Source organism: Coenobita brevimanus, chromosome 110 (assembly GCF_032717465.1).
Source record: "Coenobita brevimanus isolate Jiangsu-jjx chromosome 110, ASM3271746v2, whole genome shotgun sequence".
Classification (NCBI taxonomy): domain Eukaryota; kingdom Metazoa; phylum Arthropoda; class Malacostraca; order Decapoda; family Coenobitidae; genus Coenobita; species Coenobita brevimanus.
In genome coordinates this window covers 9,463,887-9,478,681 of record NC_137063.1, presented here as the reverse complement: position 1 = coordinate 9,478,681, position 14,795 = coordinate 9,463,887, and the positions used below count along the sequence as shown (strand labels likewise).

The following is a 14,795-nucleotide window of genomic DNA, read 5'->3' as shown; positions in this document are numbered from 1 at the left end:
GTGAGCTTGTAATAAACTCCTTATCTAGCTGTTTGTACACGGAGTTTCTATCACCAAAGTATAGCAAGTTACATTTGGTAGCAGCGGTGTTTTGAACCATCAGATTCTGACCGCCTCCACCGATTTTTAGTGACATCACAAGATACACGACGTCTCGCATCTCCCAGCCTCGCACCTCCTCAGTGCCTCTAGTGGTGTAATCCCTGGCTGTGCTTTCCATGTGTACACTTTTTCTCACCGATGTTCACCTCTCAAACAATCCCACCCACACGCCTTGTTCCTGACCGCACGTGTCACCGTCGCCGACCTACACACCTGTTGCACCTGTTCCCAGCACCTGTTCCGAACTCATCATAACTCCTGCCCCCACTGTGCCACTTATCACTGTCTGCCCACTGCCTGCCCATCACCATTCTCTGCATTTGCAACTCAACAGCTCTACACATGCCTTGAACCAACATCTGCCCTCACCACCCATCACCGGCCCCGCCACCGCCACATCTGGTCTGCATTACGTGCGCCTCCTAAGACCGCCACTCCCTGCCGGTGATTAATCGTGGCGTCTCTTCTCCTCTCCGCCCAGCTGTCTCTCCACCGCCGCCCTGCCTCGCCCCGCTCAGCCCCGCTCCAGCCCAGCTACGCCCAGCCACCCCTGCACGTCATACATCTCAACACTCCCATTTCTACTGTGTAACTATAGTATATCTTTCCTTTCTATAGAGATTATCCTCGATTTTCTCTACAGATTGGATATTGTAAATATTCCATCTCATTTCCATTACCCCGTTTTCATCTTCACCTACGTTATTTATAATCCATCTCATCCTTCGCCTTTTATTTAAACCATCCATCCCCGCACCTTCATTCATTTTCACGCCTACTCGTGTATTCCATTCTCTCATTTTTATTTATACATTTCCACCTACGTATCCATCTTCATCCTTTCATTTTCCATTGCCGCATTAAATGTCATACTTTCCACGTCAACCGATTAATACCAGCCCTCTTGACTCGGAAACATCACCTGATCCTACCCCGTCTGCCGACTCTAACACAATCACTCATTTACGAAGTGGCAAAGAGTACCACCGCCCTGTACCTGAGACTCCTGTTTCACTTCCCGCAGAATCACTTACTACCCATCCTACACTCGTAAATCCAGATACCTCCTCCTCTACTCCTGCCTCTACACTCCCTTCTTCTTCCTCTACTCCTTCCCCTGTCGTTCCCTCTCCTGCCTCCCTTCATACCCCGTCTTGCTCGCCCTTAACTGCCACTACCTTCTCTCTCTCCCACACCTCTCCTGCTGCCACTTCTGCACTTCCAGCCATGGCCAACCCTCCACAGTCTATCTATCTCGACAATCCCAATTGTCCCAAATTTACCGGCCAGGACCCAACTTGGTCTGTCTATGATTTCCTCAGAGAAGTCGAAACAGAAATCCACAATAGACAAATAACCGATGAATCGCTCAATGTGGCCTACCTCCTAGGTCGCTTGCACCACAGCAAATCGGACATCGGATCCGCGATCCGTGCAGGACATTTCGATAGCATTCGTACCTTTGCTGATTTTCGTACGGAACTCATCAGTCTTTGTTGCCAGCATTCAAATACCGCATCTCTCATGGGATTCATTAATCTCCTAAACCAACTAGATGAGGACTTGCGAGTCCCAGCGCAATATGCCAAGCTCCGCGAAGCTGCTGCCGCCATGAAAGCAACTAGTAGCGAGATGCTCCAATTACTGGTAGGCACGAAATGGTTAGAAGACAAGAATGGCGTTCCAATGCTTTCACTCACCAACTTTGCTGACTTAATTGGTTACCTGAGATTCCTTCACTGGCTTACTCCTAAACAGCGAGAGCTAGCCTTGGAAATCGGTTTCAATCCAGGAGATAAAATTATTCAGGTCACTAAAGCCATTCATGAAAGAACAGGTTCGAACTACACGCGTCAGGGCACCACCCAACCCTTGGCCTCCTCAGTCTGTCACACCTCCACTACCCCAGACCAATCTCGCTCCAGTCCCACCACACGCGGCAGACCTGCCACACATCGTTCTCCTACCGCAGATCGTGATCAATCTAGCGCCCGACAGACCAGACAATCTTTGATTCTTTGCTGGTACTGTGGTCATCCTGGACATCGAGCATCCAGTTGCGACTGTACATACAGACGTCCTCGCTCCCAAACCAGACAGCGTACGCCTTCCCGCTCACGTCGTCCACACTGCAAATACCACAAATCAAGCACGACTCACACCACTGAGGAATGTTGTTACCTCAACCGCCAACAGTCGGGAGAAACACCGCCCCCATATCGGACCAATATCACGTAGAACCAGACACCCAACTCCCCATCCGCCACGTAGGTCCCATAACATCCTCGGGTTTAGTCATTCTCGGAAGCAGTCATGACATACCGTCATTCTTCTTGGACACAGGATCTATGGTAAATCTCATCTCCGAAAATTCCTTACAAATTATTCATCGACATCACAACCACGTCAGTTTCCTAGAACCACCAGACATTCGCCTACGTGGTGTCGACGGCTCAGAGTTTAAGGTTAAGGGAAGAATCACCCTTGAAGTCAAACTCCACAGAGATTTGCCCCCTATCCCCATTGAATTTCATGTCACTAATGACTTGCAGTATCCCGCAGATGCCCTTATTGGTTTCTCCACCATGGCACAACACTCCATTGCATTATTACCTGCTTGTGGTAGTACAGACATTTCTGGATTCCCGGTTTGCACTATGGAATGTCCCCGTCCTGTTCTTACGATCAAATCAGTCCTTCAATTACCTCTGTCCCTATCACTACCAAAAAGTCCAACCCAGCCCAAACCACCACTATCATCATCTGAGGATACAGAGATCATTCCTTTACTGACTGCGAGCAAGGACATCAATTCCTCAATGTCTCCTGATACATCATCTCAGCCTTCGAACATGGCTCTTACCTCCTCTCCTGACAACACTATCACTGACTCAGACATGTCTCAGTTACCTACCTCACACAGTCTGAATGATCTTCTCCAACACGCAATGAGATGAAACGTGCAGTAACGAATACGTGCACAATTTTGTTACCGCATGAGTTCTACGTGCACAATTTTGTTACCGCATGAGTTCACCAAAGTCTCTGTTTGTGTTGCCGGTGCGAAAGAAGGAGTGGATGTACTAACACTACCTGAGACGTGTTGTGTGAATGGCTTGACTTATGAGTCAGCGTGGTGTACAGTCTTAGAGGACAGTTTATGCTACCTGTACTTGCTCAGTGTTACAAATGCTCCACTAAAACTTAAAAGTGGTGTAAAGATTGGAGACTTCCTAGTATACCCAGCGGCCGTAAAGGTGTGCCAGGATTCCTCAATTCCTACTATTCAGACTGATGATAGTACGCCAATCGGTGTATGTACTATTAACTCTACGGAATCTGCGCCGACATATTCACCCGATATGCTCTCACATCTCACTTGCACAGATTTCCCAGAAAATACGCCTCAACTCCTCGACCTTCTGACCTCGTACAGAAACGTGATTGCCTTACCTGGTGAACCGATGGGTAGAACAGACCTTGTCAAACATACGATTGAACTACTACCAGGAACTCAGCCGATTTACATACCAGCGTATCGATTTCCTCACAGCCAGAGAAAGCAGACAGATCAAATGGTACAGAACATGTTAGACCAAGACATTATTGAACCCTCCGTCAGTCCATGGAATAGCCCACTTTTCTTAATACCAAAGAAGGACGGCAACTTTAGACCAGTAGTCGACTATCGTAAGGTCAATTCTGTCACCGTTCCAGACCGTTTCCCGTTACCCGTCCTCACTGATTTGCTAGAATCCCTTGGTGAAAATAACGTAGTCTTTTCATCTTTAGACCTCCTCAGCGGGTACTGGCAGGTCGAAATGGAAGAATCCTCTCGCCCAGTTACAGCCTTTAGCACCCCTTCCGGACATTTTCAGTTTAAGAGACTCCTTTTTGGTCTGAGATATGCTCCTTCCGTGTTCATGCGACTTATCCATCAGCCTTCAGCGGTATGATGGGACACTCTCTTTTTGCTTACCTAGATGATATCATTGTTGTGAGTAAATCCATCCCTGATCATTTTACCAAACTCCAGCAAGTCTTTCAATGCCTCCAGCTCACAGGCCTGAAAATCAATCTCAGTAAATATGACTTCCTGCGAAAGAAAATCAAATTCCTAGGCCATGTCGAAGATGCACAAGGCATTCATACTAATGAGGATAAAACTAAGGCGATTATTAACTTCCCAGAACCTACCACTACCGACGCTGTACGAAGTTTCCTGGGCCTCAGTGGCTATTATCGTCGATTCATACGGGATTATGCAAAGATCGCTGCTCCTCTTACCCACTTACTCAAGCAGAATGTGCCCTTTGTTTGGACTAACGACCAGTCACAGGCCTTCCAAAAGCTAAAGACAGCTCTTGTAAATGCCCCTGTTCTAGCGTTCTCTGATTATACCACACCCTTCCTTCTCTGCACAGACGCCTCAGGCACTGGACTTGGTGCCGTTTTGATGCAACTCGATGAAGCATCAAGGAAGCGCGTAATAGCGTATGCTAGTCGCACCCTTACAACCGCTGAACGTAACTACAGTGTCACAGATCTCGAAGCGCTAGCGGTAATCTGGTCCTTGAAACATTTCAGAGATATAGTCTATGGTTATCCAGTGCATATCCAAACAGACCACCTTCCACTATGTGATTTGTTGAAGAACCGCAACCTAACAGGTAGGTTAGCTAGATGGTCTGTCATCATCCAGGACTTTAATCCCACTTTTCAATATGTACCAGGCAAGTTGAATGTAGTCGCAGACGCACTCTCACGTCACGTAGCAGCAGCTATAACGTCACTGCAGCCCGAAATAACTGAAAACACTACACTAACGTCAGAAGTTGTTCGAAACTTTCAGCGCCAAGACCCTATTTGGTCCAAAGTCATTTATTTCCTAGAATCTGGCAATGCCTCAACCTTACCTATTCTGCCAGTATCACTAGATGAGTTCATGCTAGATGATGATCTCTTGTACCGGAAAACACTGCTAACAGGCAAAGATATGCCCAATCGCGAAGTACGCCAACTTGTTGTCCCCACTGCCCTGATACCAAAGGTTCTTCATATTGTTCATAATACTCCTCAAGCTTCCCATCCAGGTAAAGACCGATGCTTGCGCCAAGCACGTCACAAATACTATTGGCCAACCATTCGCCGCGATATCAATGCCCACTGTGACTCTTGCCTCTCCTGCCACCGCCACAAAGGGTCAACCGGCTTACCGGCACCTCTCTTACAATACCCAATCCCTTCACGACCATGGGAAACTGTCTCAATCGATCTCTTAAAACTACCTCTCACAGAATCTGGCGCTGAATACTTGTTCGTAGCAGTCGACCACTTCTCCCGCTACTGTGTCCTCGTACCCCTCTCCGACAAGACCGCGAAGAGCGTTGCACGTGCCTTTGTAGATCACGTAATTTGCCCGTTCAGTACCCCTCATACCATTCTTACTGACAACGGTACAGAGTTCAACAATAGCCTTCTCGATGAGATCTGTTGCCGCTTTCATATCAGTAAGTGCAATGTCGTGCCTAACCATCCGGCTTCCAATGGTCTTGTAGAACGCCACAACAGAAAAATCTTAGAGTGCCTTAGACATCTAGGCTCCCATAGTTCGTCCTGGGATGACTGGATTCCCCAAGTGGCATCCTCAATCAATAGCTCCATCAATGCATCCATTGCTGAATCTCCCTTCTTCGTCCTCTTTGGTTTTGACAAGGACCTCCCAAACTCTCTCTTATCCTCAAAGCCAGAACCCATCTACAACATGGATGATTATGTTAAACTAAAATTGGCCAACTTCCAGACGACCCACCAGTATGTCCAATCCACTTTGGCTTCCTCTCAGGAGGACATGCTGCAGCGCCAACATAAGTCCGCCTCTCCTATCACTATCAATGTAGGCGATCTTGTCTTTGCTCATTCCCATACGCGTTCCTCTAAGTTGGATGACAAATTTACAGGGCCCCACCGCGTACTCACTCAACAAGGCAACAAATTTCACCTCCAGGACCTGTCCACTAGAGACACCAGATGGGTCCACGTCGATGACTTAAAGCGAGCACCGCGTGGCCTCGTGTTGGAAGAGTCACTTACACAACCTCCTGCCCCCTCTTCCCCTCCTCGCATCCCTCAGTCTACCTCGTCTCCACCTATCCCTCACTCTCCTTCCTCTCCACCTCCACCTGCTCATTCATCAACCACTCAATATCGGTCCAAACTGCGCTCTGCCCATCAACCTCTTCACGACCTCCCCCATTAACTCTACCCTGATTTTCTAGGTACGATGTTAGCGATCTCCCTGCTGGCAATGCTGACCCTCCTGGGGTCTGGGTCAGGTCAGAACAATGGTGGAGTACGTCCCGGGGCCTTGGTCGGCTCAGGAGGCGAGGTCTCCCTGTGCTACGATCTTGCGCCCCTGGCTGACGTAGCCATTGCCCTACCTGCCTACGCGCACCAGCTCCACGGACTCAGGACCCATCTCACGGCCCTCATGGGGACACAAAACCCGAATGAGTATCTCTATAACCTTTTCCTACCACTCTCCTGGCAATTGCAATACATAAGTAACAGATTCACTGTGCTCAATGACACATTTTCCATTCAGACACCCGTTGGTCGTTCTCATGTGAAACGAGGTCTCTTCAACTTCGGCGGTGAGATTCTGAGTGGCTTGTTTGGCGTTGCTACAGCCCGTGACATTTCTGGCCTCAAATCTGATCTCACTCATTTCGCTTCAGCCCTAGAATCACAACGCCGAGTCATTAAAATCCAACACACTATGTTACAGAAGCTCACGACCCAACTCAATGAAGTCACGTCCACTCTAAACAATTTCACCGATATCTTACAACGCCACCTTTCAGATCTCAACGTTATCTCTCAGTTCTTCTACCTCAAACTCAACATGGATAATCTCCAACTGGCCTTTGACTCTCTCCTGTCTCAAGACTCTACCTTGGTTCGTATCCTGGTCGATGCTATCAATGGACGTGTCACTGCCGACTTAGTACCTGTCTCAGCTCTCAGTTCTGTCCTGGAATGGGCTCACTCCACCTTCGGTCTCTCCCCAGTCCTCCCCTACTCCTCCCTTGAATATTATTATCCTGTTCTCGAAGCCACTCTTCTCACCACAGACGTCGTCATCCATATTCCTCTCCGTTCTGCCATAACCTTTAACCTTTTCCACATCATTCCCTTCCCTTTCCGCCACAACAACTCCTTGTTACAAGTATCTGTTCCTTCAGAATATTTCCTCCCCTCCAATGATCATCTTTCAGTTGCTTTCCTTTCTTCCACAGACCTCCAGCAATGTTCCTCCCTTACTCCGACCTCTCGTCTCTGTGCTGCCCACCTTTTCGCTATCTTCCCTAGCTGTGCTACACCCTGTGAGTCTGCTTTAGTTCGCAACCATTCCATCTACTCGGCCTGTTCTTTTGTCCCAGCATCTGACCACCCGGTCCACTGTGCTCACCTCAACCATGTCCAGTACTTCTTCTTTCCTGTTCCCATCTCTGTCACAATCATGTGTCCTGGTTCTTCCGTTCGATCCGTCCCCGCTAGTGGTCTCTACAAAGCACCTGACTATTGTACCATCAAATCAGAGTCCATCATCACTTACGCCACTCGCTATCACCAAGCTGTCCGTAAACACTCCTATGACATCTTTCAACCAATCAACATGCCTTCAACCCTACCATCTGCTAACATTACCATCACCTCCCCTAACTTGCGCATGCTAACCTTCCTCACTGACAGTGATTTCATTATGGATCAATTTTCTCTGGCCTTCAGCAGTTCATGGGTTCATCCAACAGTTGTGTTTCCCCCTGTGGTTATCGCTTTCATAGGTTTTCTACTCATCATCTGTGCAATGCATTGTTGTGTCAGAAAAATGGAACGTCGACTCCAGGAAATCCGAGTCGCTACAGGCATAGTACGCCCTACACACGACTTAGAAACTCCCCGTACTTAGTGCCCTCACGTTCAGTGACTACCAATGCCATCTGACAATTAACCAAACTGTGAACAGAACTCTGCCTACTAGAAAATGATGGTATTTCTTTAATGCATTACTGAGTGACAGTGTATCCTACAGACCATACAAAAAAAAAAAAAAAAAAAAAATGAATGAAGAACACCAATAGAACTCTCATATCTACTTGTTTATCATGTATCGAACTATTATTGTGTAATTTCCATTATGTCTTAATCCTTGTATATCTTATATGTATATATCCTTCTAATTCCCTCCCCTCAACATGGCCATGTCTCCCCTACTGCCCCTGTATCATACTTATCCCTTGTACAAACCTCCCGGTCCTGCCTTACTACTATAATCCCACGCCATTTAACTCCTGGTGTCAGGAGACACCATCTCAGCTACCCGGGGGAGTAGGGTACCCCCTCCACAATATGTCTACCCCCGATGTATATATGTCCCCCCCCAATGCATACATGCCCCCACTAAACTTGCTAGGTCAGCACGCTTTCCCAGGACCTGAAGCCTGGGAGGAAGGCGTTATTGCATCAGTTCTTACCAGGCAGCCAAGACGGGCAGACTATTTTACTGTGAGCTTGTAATAAACTCCTTATCTAGCTGTTTGTACACGGAGTTTCTATCACCAAAGTATAGCAAGTTACATATGTCAGGAAATCATTTACAAAGCTGGATGGTAACCATATACAGTCACTTGTCATTATATGTTGATCCGGTATGCGGTAATTCGCTGCAACGATAACACAAAAGTTCCACCCCAAAATCCGCTTTACGATGAATTTCCTGCTATAACAATATTGCCCTCAGAAAATTTCGTACGAAGCGCCAGGCACACCCAAGGCGACAGTCGCTCGTCTCAGGCAAGATGGCAGCCCCAGCGTGCAGAGCATTGTTTTGGTTCAGTTGCGGTCCCGCCACCCCTTCAAAGCCCTGTCTTTTCCACTTGTTCACGTGTGTCCTATAGTCACCTCTCAGCCAAGAATCGTGCTACGGTAGACCTATACATCGTGTAGCAGCAGGCCAACGTTATGCAAGTGTCATTGTTGTGTTCTTTCAAAGATTTACTGTACGTGAGTAACGCTGCCTGTATTGGTGTGATAATGATGGTTTTGGTCTTGGAGACGACTTGGACTGACACAGGAGTGATTAAGTTGGGTTGTCATTTTTGTTTCAGTCTTGGGTAGGTAACCTGAGGAAGCTGAGTTGACATAACCCCCCTTTTAAAATGTACTGTATTTCAATCTCCTGATTAACGATAAACTCGTTATAGGTTAAGGTATGACCTGACGTAACCCCATCGTATAATGAGTAATGACTGTAACCAACCCATATGTATTCCTTGATGTCAACAAGTGGGTTGGCTGAGGGTTAGTGCCCTTCCCTGTAAAACAACTAACTCAAATATATAGGGTCACCCTGTATGGGAGAATACTGTCTAACTATTGACAGATGGATGGATATATAGTTAGCATTTAATTATATTAGTGAAATTATGGAAGTGAAGGACACAAATCAAGAGTGAGAGCAGTGGAAATGAGTTATTTAAGAGGAGCCTGTGGAGTCACATGGAGAGACAGGGTGACAAATGAGGATATAAAGGAGCGTTGTGGTGTGGATGTGGATGTGATAGGAAGCGTTATGAGGAACACACTGACGTGGTTTGGCCATGTGGAGAGGATGGAGGGTGAAAGACTGACGAAGAGAGTGTATGTGAGTGAGGTGGAGGGGGGAAGAGGGAGGGGGAGGCCGAGGATGAGATGGAGGGATGGGGTGGAGAGGTATATGAGAGAGGGGGGTGTGAGTTGGGAGCACGGCAGTGAGATGGCGGGGGACAGGGCGACTTGGAGGCGATTTGTTTGTGGCCACCCCAAACGGGATTGAGGCGTCTGGCAATAGATAGATAGATAGAAATTATGCTAAGCAAATTTGTAATGAGAATGGTATGACTAGATGAGAATATGCTGCAGTAAACACATATAAAAAAAATCAGAGAAAGTACAAAGAGTGGCTACTAAAATTATACCAAACTTGAGAGAATTGCAGCATAAGGAGAGATTGCAAAGGCTGAAATTACCTACAGTGCAAACGAGAAGAGAAAGAGGAAACATGATAATGTTGTATAAGTGTATACATGATACTGAAAAGACTAACAAGAGATGATTATATCATATGGCATGGTGGAAGAACAAGAGGGCATGGTTATAAAACCACACTGCCAGGATGCTTGGCTGACGTAAGAAAATATAGTTTTCCAAACAGAAGCTCAGCTAAGTGGAACCAATCAGATGAAAGTGTGGTAAATGATGAGACAGGACAATATGAGTATAGAACTCAAATCCTGTAAAATAAAAATAGGTGAATACAAACAAGCATGTGCATGCACACACATATGCAGTAAACATTTTCTTAAATTCATTAAATTTTATTAGATAAGCAAGTTCTTTCTTTTCCCTCACACCTATTATCTTTTTTCCTTCTTACAACTTCTCCCTAAAACAATCAGCACAAGCAAAGGATGAAACAAATCTTGATTCCTTTACATCATAATCCATGGTTTATTAATGTGTACAGAAACAGTTAATAGGACTTCCTTTGACCGCTACAGCATGGGGACACCTCACTTAAGTTGAATAATACTGTTTGGCATTAGCCACAGTACAATAAAAGTATGTATCTGGACTATGGGAATTAAAATTGTACTCTACTTCTACCCACCTCATCTGGAACCTTGGAAACACATTTGAAGGCTTGTGTTGGTGTTGTGAGGACCAACTTGTCCCTCATGGCCGGTGGCTCAGCACAGCGGGCGATGCCAGGTTCCACATAGTCTCCCTTCACCCAGTCTGAGAACCAGGCCAAGGAGCAATCGCAGTAGAGAGGGTTGGCTCCCATTGCTCTGTACATGTGGAACCATCCAGGAAAATGTATACAGTACTTCAGGATGTCCAGTGGAGTAATTACTATGCATATAATGCTGGCAACTTGTTTATATTTCTAATAATATGAGGTCTGATTCAAAAGTATCCGACCATATTTTTTTTCTCTTATACCAGCTGGAGCAAAAGGATGTGACTCAGTGGATGTTTTATATTTCTAATAATATGAGGTCTGATCGAAAAGTATCCGACCATATTTTTTTTTTCCATACAACAGCCGGAGCAAAGAGATGCAACTCATTGGAGCATGGCCTCGAATCATTGTGCGCATGCTCGAACATGTTAAGAACTGCTGATCAGCCCAATAAATGATGAGCAGCGTGTGTTTGAGGATGTGTTCTTCTTGCTCATAACATAATCGCTTTGTGCCACAATGATGGAGCAAACTGAGCAACACTATTCCATGAATATTTTTAAAACTTGGTGGCATACAATCTAAAACCATCAGGAAGATTTAGCAGGCATTTGGCGATGAAGCTTTTGGTGTTACACAAATTATGGACTGGTACAGTCACTTTAAAAAATGATGATTTTTTTTTCAGCTATCAGGGTGTTGTCCATCACGAGTACACAACAGAACACCAAACCATCAGTAAAGAGTACTACCTGGAAGTTCTTCCTTGCCTATGGAATGCAGTACACTGCAAGATACGAGAGTTGTGGAAAGTGGAGGACTGGCAGCTCCAGCATGCTCATCACACTCACCCAAGATTTTTTGGCCATACACAGGACCACACAGGTCGGACAGGATCCCTACTCTCCTGACATGGCTTCCTCAGGCTTTTGGCTATTTTTTTAACTGAGGATGCTGCTGAAGGGTTTGAGATTTAAGGAAACAAATGAGATAAAGACAAATGTGACAAAGATCTTGCTGGCAATCCCCAAAACTAACTTAACAAAATGTTTCTGGCAATGGAAGGACTGCTAGGCTAAGCGTGTTGAGTCCCAAGGGGCATACTTTGAAGGAGATTGTAGTCTGAACTCAATACATAAGCTTGTTTTTTTTTTTTTTTTGCTTTTATCACCTAAAGGTCGGATACATTTCGATTTGCCCTCATATTGTACTTATATTTCACTGACCATTGAGTTAAAAAAAGGGAAGAAACCCTTGCTATATGCTCTTTCAGACATACTTCTCACATCCATCCATTTCTATCCCTCATCAATTTTCTACTTCCCAAATTCCCATCTACCATTCTCCTCACACATTCATTTGCATTAACAAATATCCAAATTGACCTTTCTCACCTCTTTTCACTCTGTTACTCACATACACCAGGCATCCGAGAGTAAACATGCTGTATCACCTCGCTCTGAGTTGAACACTCGATACAACTGGCTATACCTAAATAGTATCTTTATATGTGTTAAGCTCTGTACAGGGTTTATCTATATGGTACTGTAAAATATTAGAGCAAGTCTAAGCAAAGTGTTCCCCAAATAACAGAACATAACTGGTTGGTGCAGGAATGTGTTAACCAAGTCACTAGACTCACAGCTGTTTCGACTACTGTATGGCACCACAGGCGAGTAAAGATGCACAAATTGTAAGTAAAAACATTTTCTTTTCATATTATTAACATAAAAAAGATCACCATATTAAGTGAAGTGAATATGGAAGGAGCTGGGAAGAGAGAAAGGGGTAGAAAACAGGATGATTTCTACCAGGAACCAGTTGAAATGGAAACATGCAACAAATTAGTATAAAAGGTGAACAGATTGGAAAGGGCATTTCAAAGTGAAATGGACGGTATTAAGAAACAACTGCATGTGCAGAAGAAAGAAAATGAAAAATTAGTAAAGGAATTAAACAGGAAAGAGACAACAACAGATGAGCTGACAGTTGAGGTAGGTTCACTTAAAAGGATGATCAGTGAAATGGCAAGTACGGTTGTTAACCATGAGAGTATTATGGAGGAATTCAAAAAAGATACAGAGATTGTTTGGCAAGCAAGTAGTCTGCTAGACCAATACAGTATAATGATACTGAAAAGTAATACCCAGGTGAATGAAGTGATGCAAAGTTATGAAGATGATGTGGAAACTACGTATGCTGAAATGGTGAAAGTTAGGAAAGACCTAGAAACAAGAGTCGAACAAAAAAGCATTAGAAAGGAAGTGAAGAATCCAAAATAACCCCAAATTGGTCAAAGATACTGCAAATATCAATAAATAGTAATCACTAGCATAGAGGAGGAAGAAATAAAAAACAAAATTTCAAGAGACGAAAAAGAGATGGCAAATATAATGAGCATATTGAAGGAAGTATCAGTGGAACTCTGCAATAAAGACATCGAAGAACACAAAAGGCTAGGGAGATATGAGAGAAATAAGACAAGGCCCCTGAAAGTGACCTTCCAGAGTGTGAACACTGTGGAGACAATACTAAAAAATGCAAATAAACTCATGGAAAAAAAAGGATTTTAAAAAAGTATGGATAAAACGATGCCTAACTCAGGAGGAATTGCGAATACCGAGAGAGAAGAGGGAGGAGGCAAAAACAAAGAACGAGGGAAGATCAGAAGTAGAGAAGGGTACTTTTTTTTACAAAGTAACTGGACTGCAGGTAAGAAAGTGAAACATAACCAACAGGGAAGAGAAAGAAGGAAGACAGTAGACTTAAGTCATGGCAAGTATGTAAATAAGAGTGTTAGGTTGATGTACTCAAATGTAGATGGAATGGTGTCTAAATTATTTGAGATAGAAGACTATATCAAAGAATAGGAACCACACATTTTCTGCCTAACTGAAACAAAATTAACCCCAAATATATTAAACGATACCCTAAAATTAGAGGAATACAATATATGGAGAAGAGACAGAAATTTACGAAAGGGAGGTGGAACTATATTCTTAACAAACAAAAATCTACAAAGTCAAAGAAATAAAACTAGATATGCCCTCACAAGTAGAACTGTTTGCACTGGAAATTAATACATATGAAAGGAACTTAATTGTGGCAAATTTATATGTGCCACCTAAAACAAACACCTGGGAAAGAGGCGAATATGAAGACCTGGCAGAAAGTACAATTCAGAGTTAAAGAATATTATTACATAGAATGGAAGAGAAATATGAAAGAATTATACTAACTGGAAACTTCAATTCAAATATAAATTGGAATACTCTAGATGTAAAAAGCCATGAAAGCAGTTGGGATCAAAAGCTCTTAGATCTTGTGCAGGAGTTCTTCCTAACACAGCATGTAAAGGAAAATGCCAGAAAAAGAGGACTTGATGATACATCCATGCTAGATCTAATATTTACCAGGCAGGAAAATGAAATTGACAATATATCATCCCCCATTCGGCAAAAGTGACCATGTAGTATTAAATTGTGCCTTCTGGATTGCATATGATGTTACCAGCAAGGAGAGTTACAAAAAAGAGTCTAAATTACAAAAAGGGCAATTATCATGACCTGAAGAAGTACTTCTTAGACACAGATTGCAAAAAAGAATTTAGAGGAAAAGATTTAAATATTATGTATAGAAAACTCTGTGATCTTTATGAAACAGGAGTCCAAAATTACATCCCACAGCACAAAGCAACAGAAATGAAAATAAAGAAATGGTTTAATACAGAGTGTAAATGAGCAAAAAGAAAAAAGAGACTTGCTGTGGAATAGATACTGAAGACGCAATAGTGAGAGGGCATATAACAACTATAAACAGGCAAAGAAATGATTATACAAAGATAAGGAGGGAGGCTCAGAGACAGTTTGAGGAGGACATTGTAAACAAAAGTAGTGATCAACCTAAG

General features: G+C 44.2%; 1 protein-coding gene across 1 annotated transcript in view; it reads right to left on the bottom strand.

Annotated features, from left to right (window-relative positions):
- Positions 1-14,795, bottom strand: part of sli (slit guidance ligand) — a 545,686-nt gene that overhangs the window by 180,657 nt on the left and 350,234 nt on the right. Inside the window, 1 exon segment of the mRNA XM_080286150.1 lies at positions 10,814-10,994. Coding sequence (XP_080142276.1) covers positions 10,814-10,994 — 181 coding nt within the window.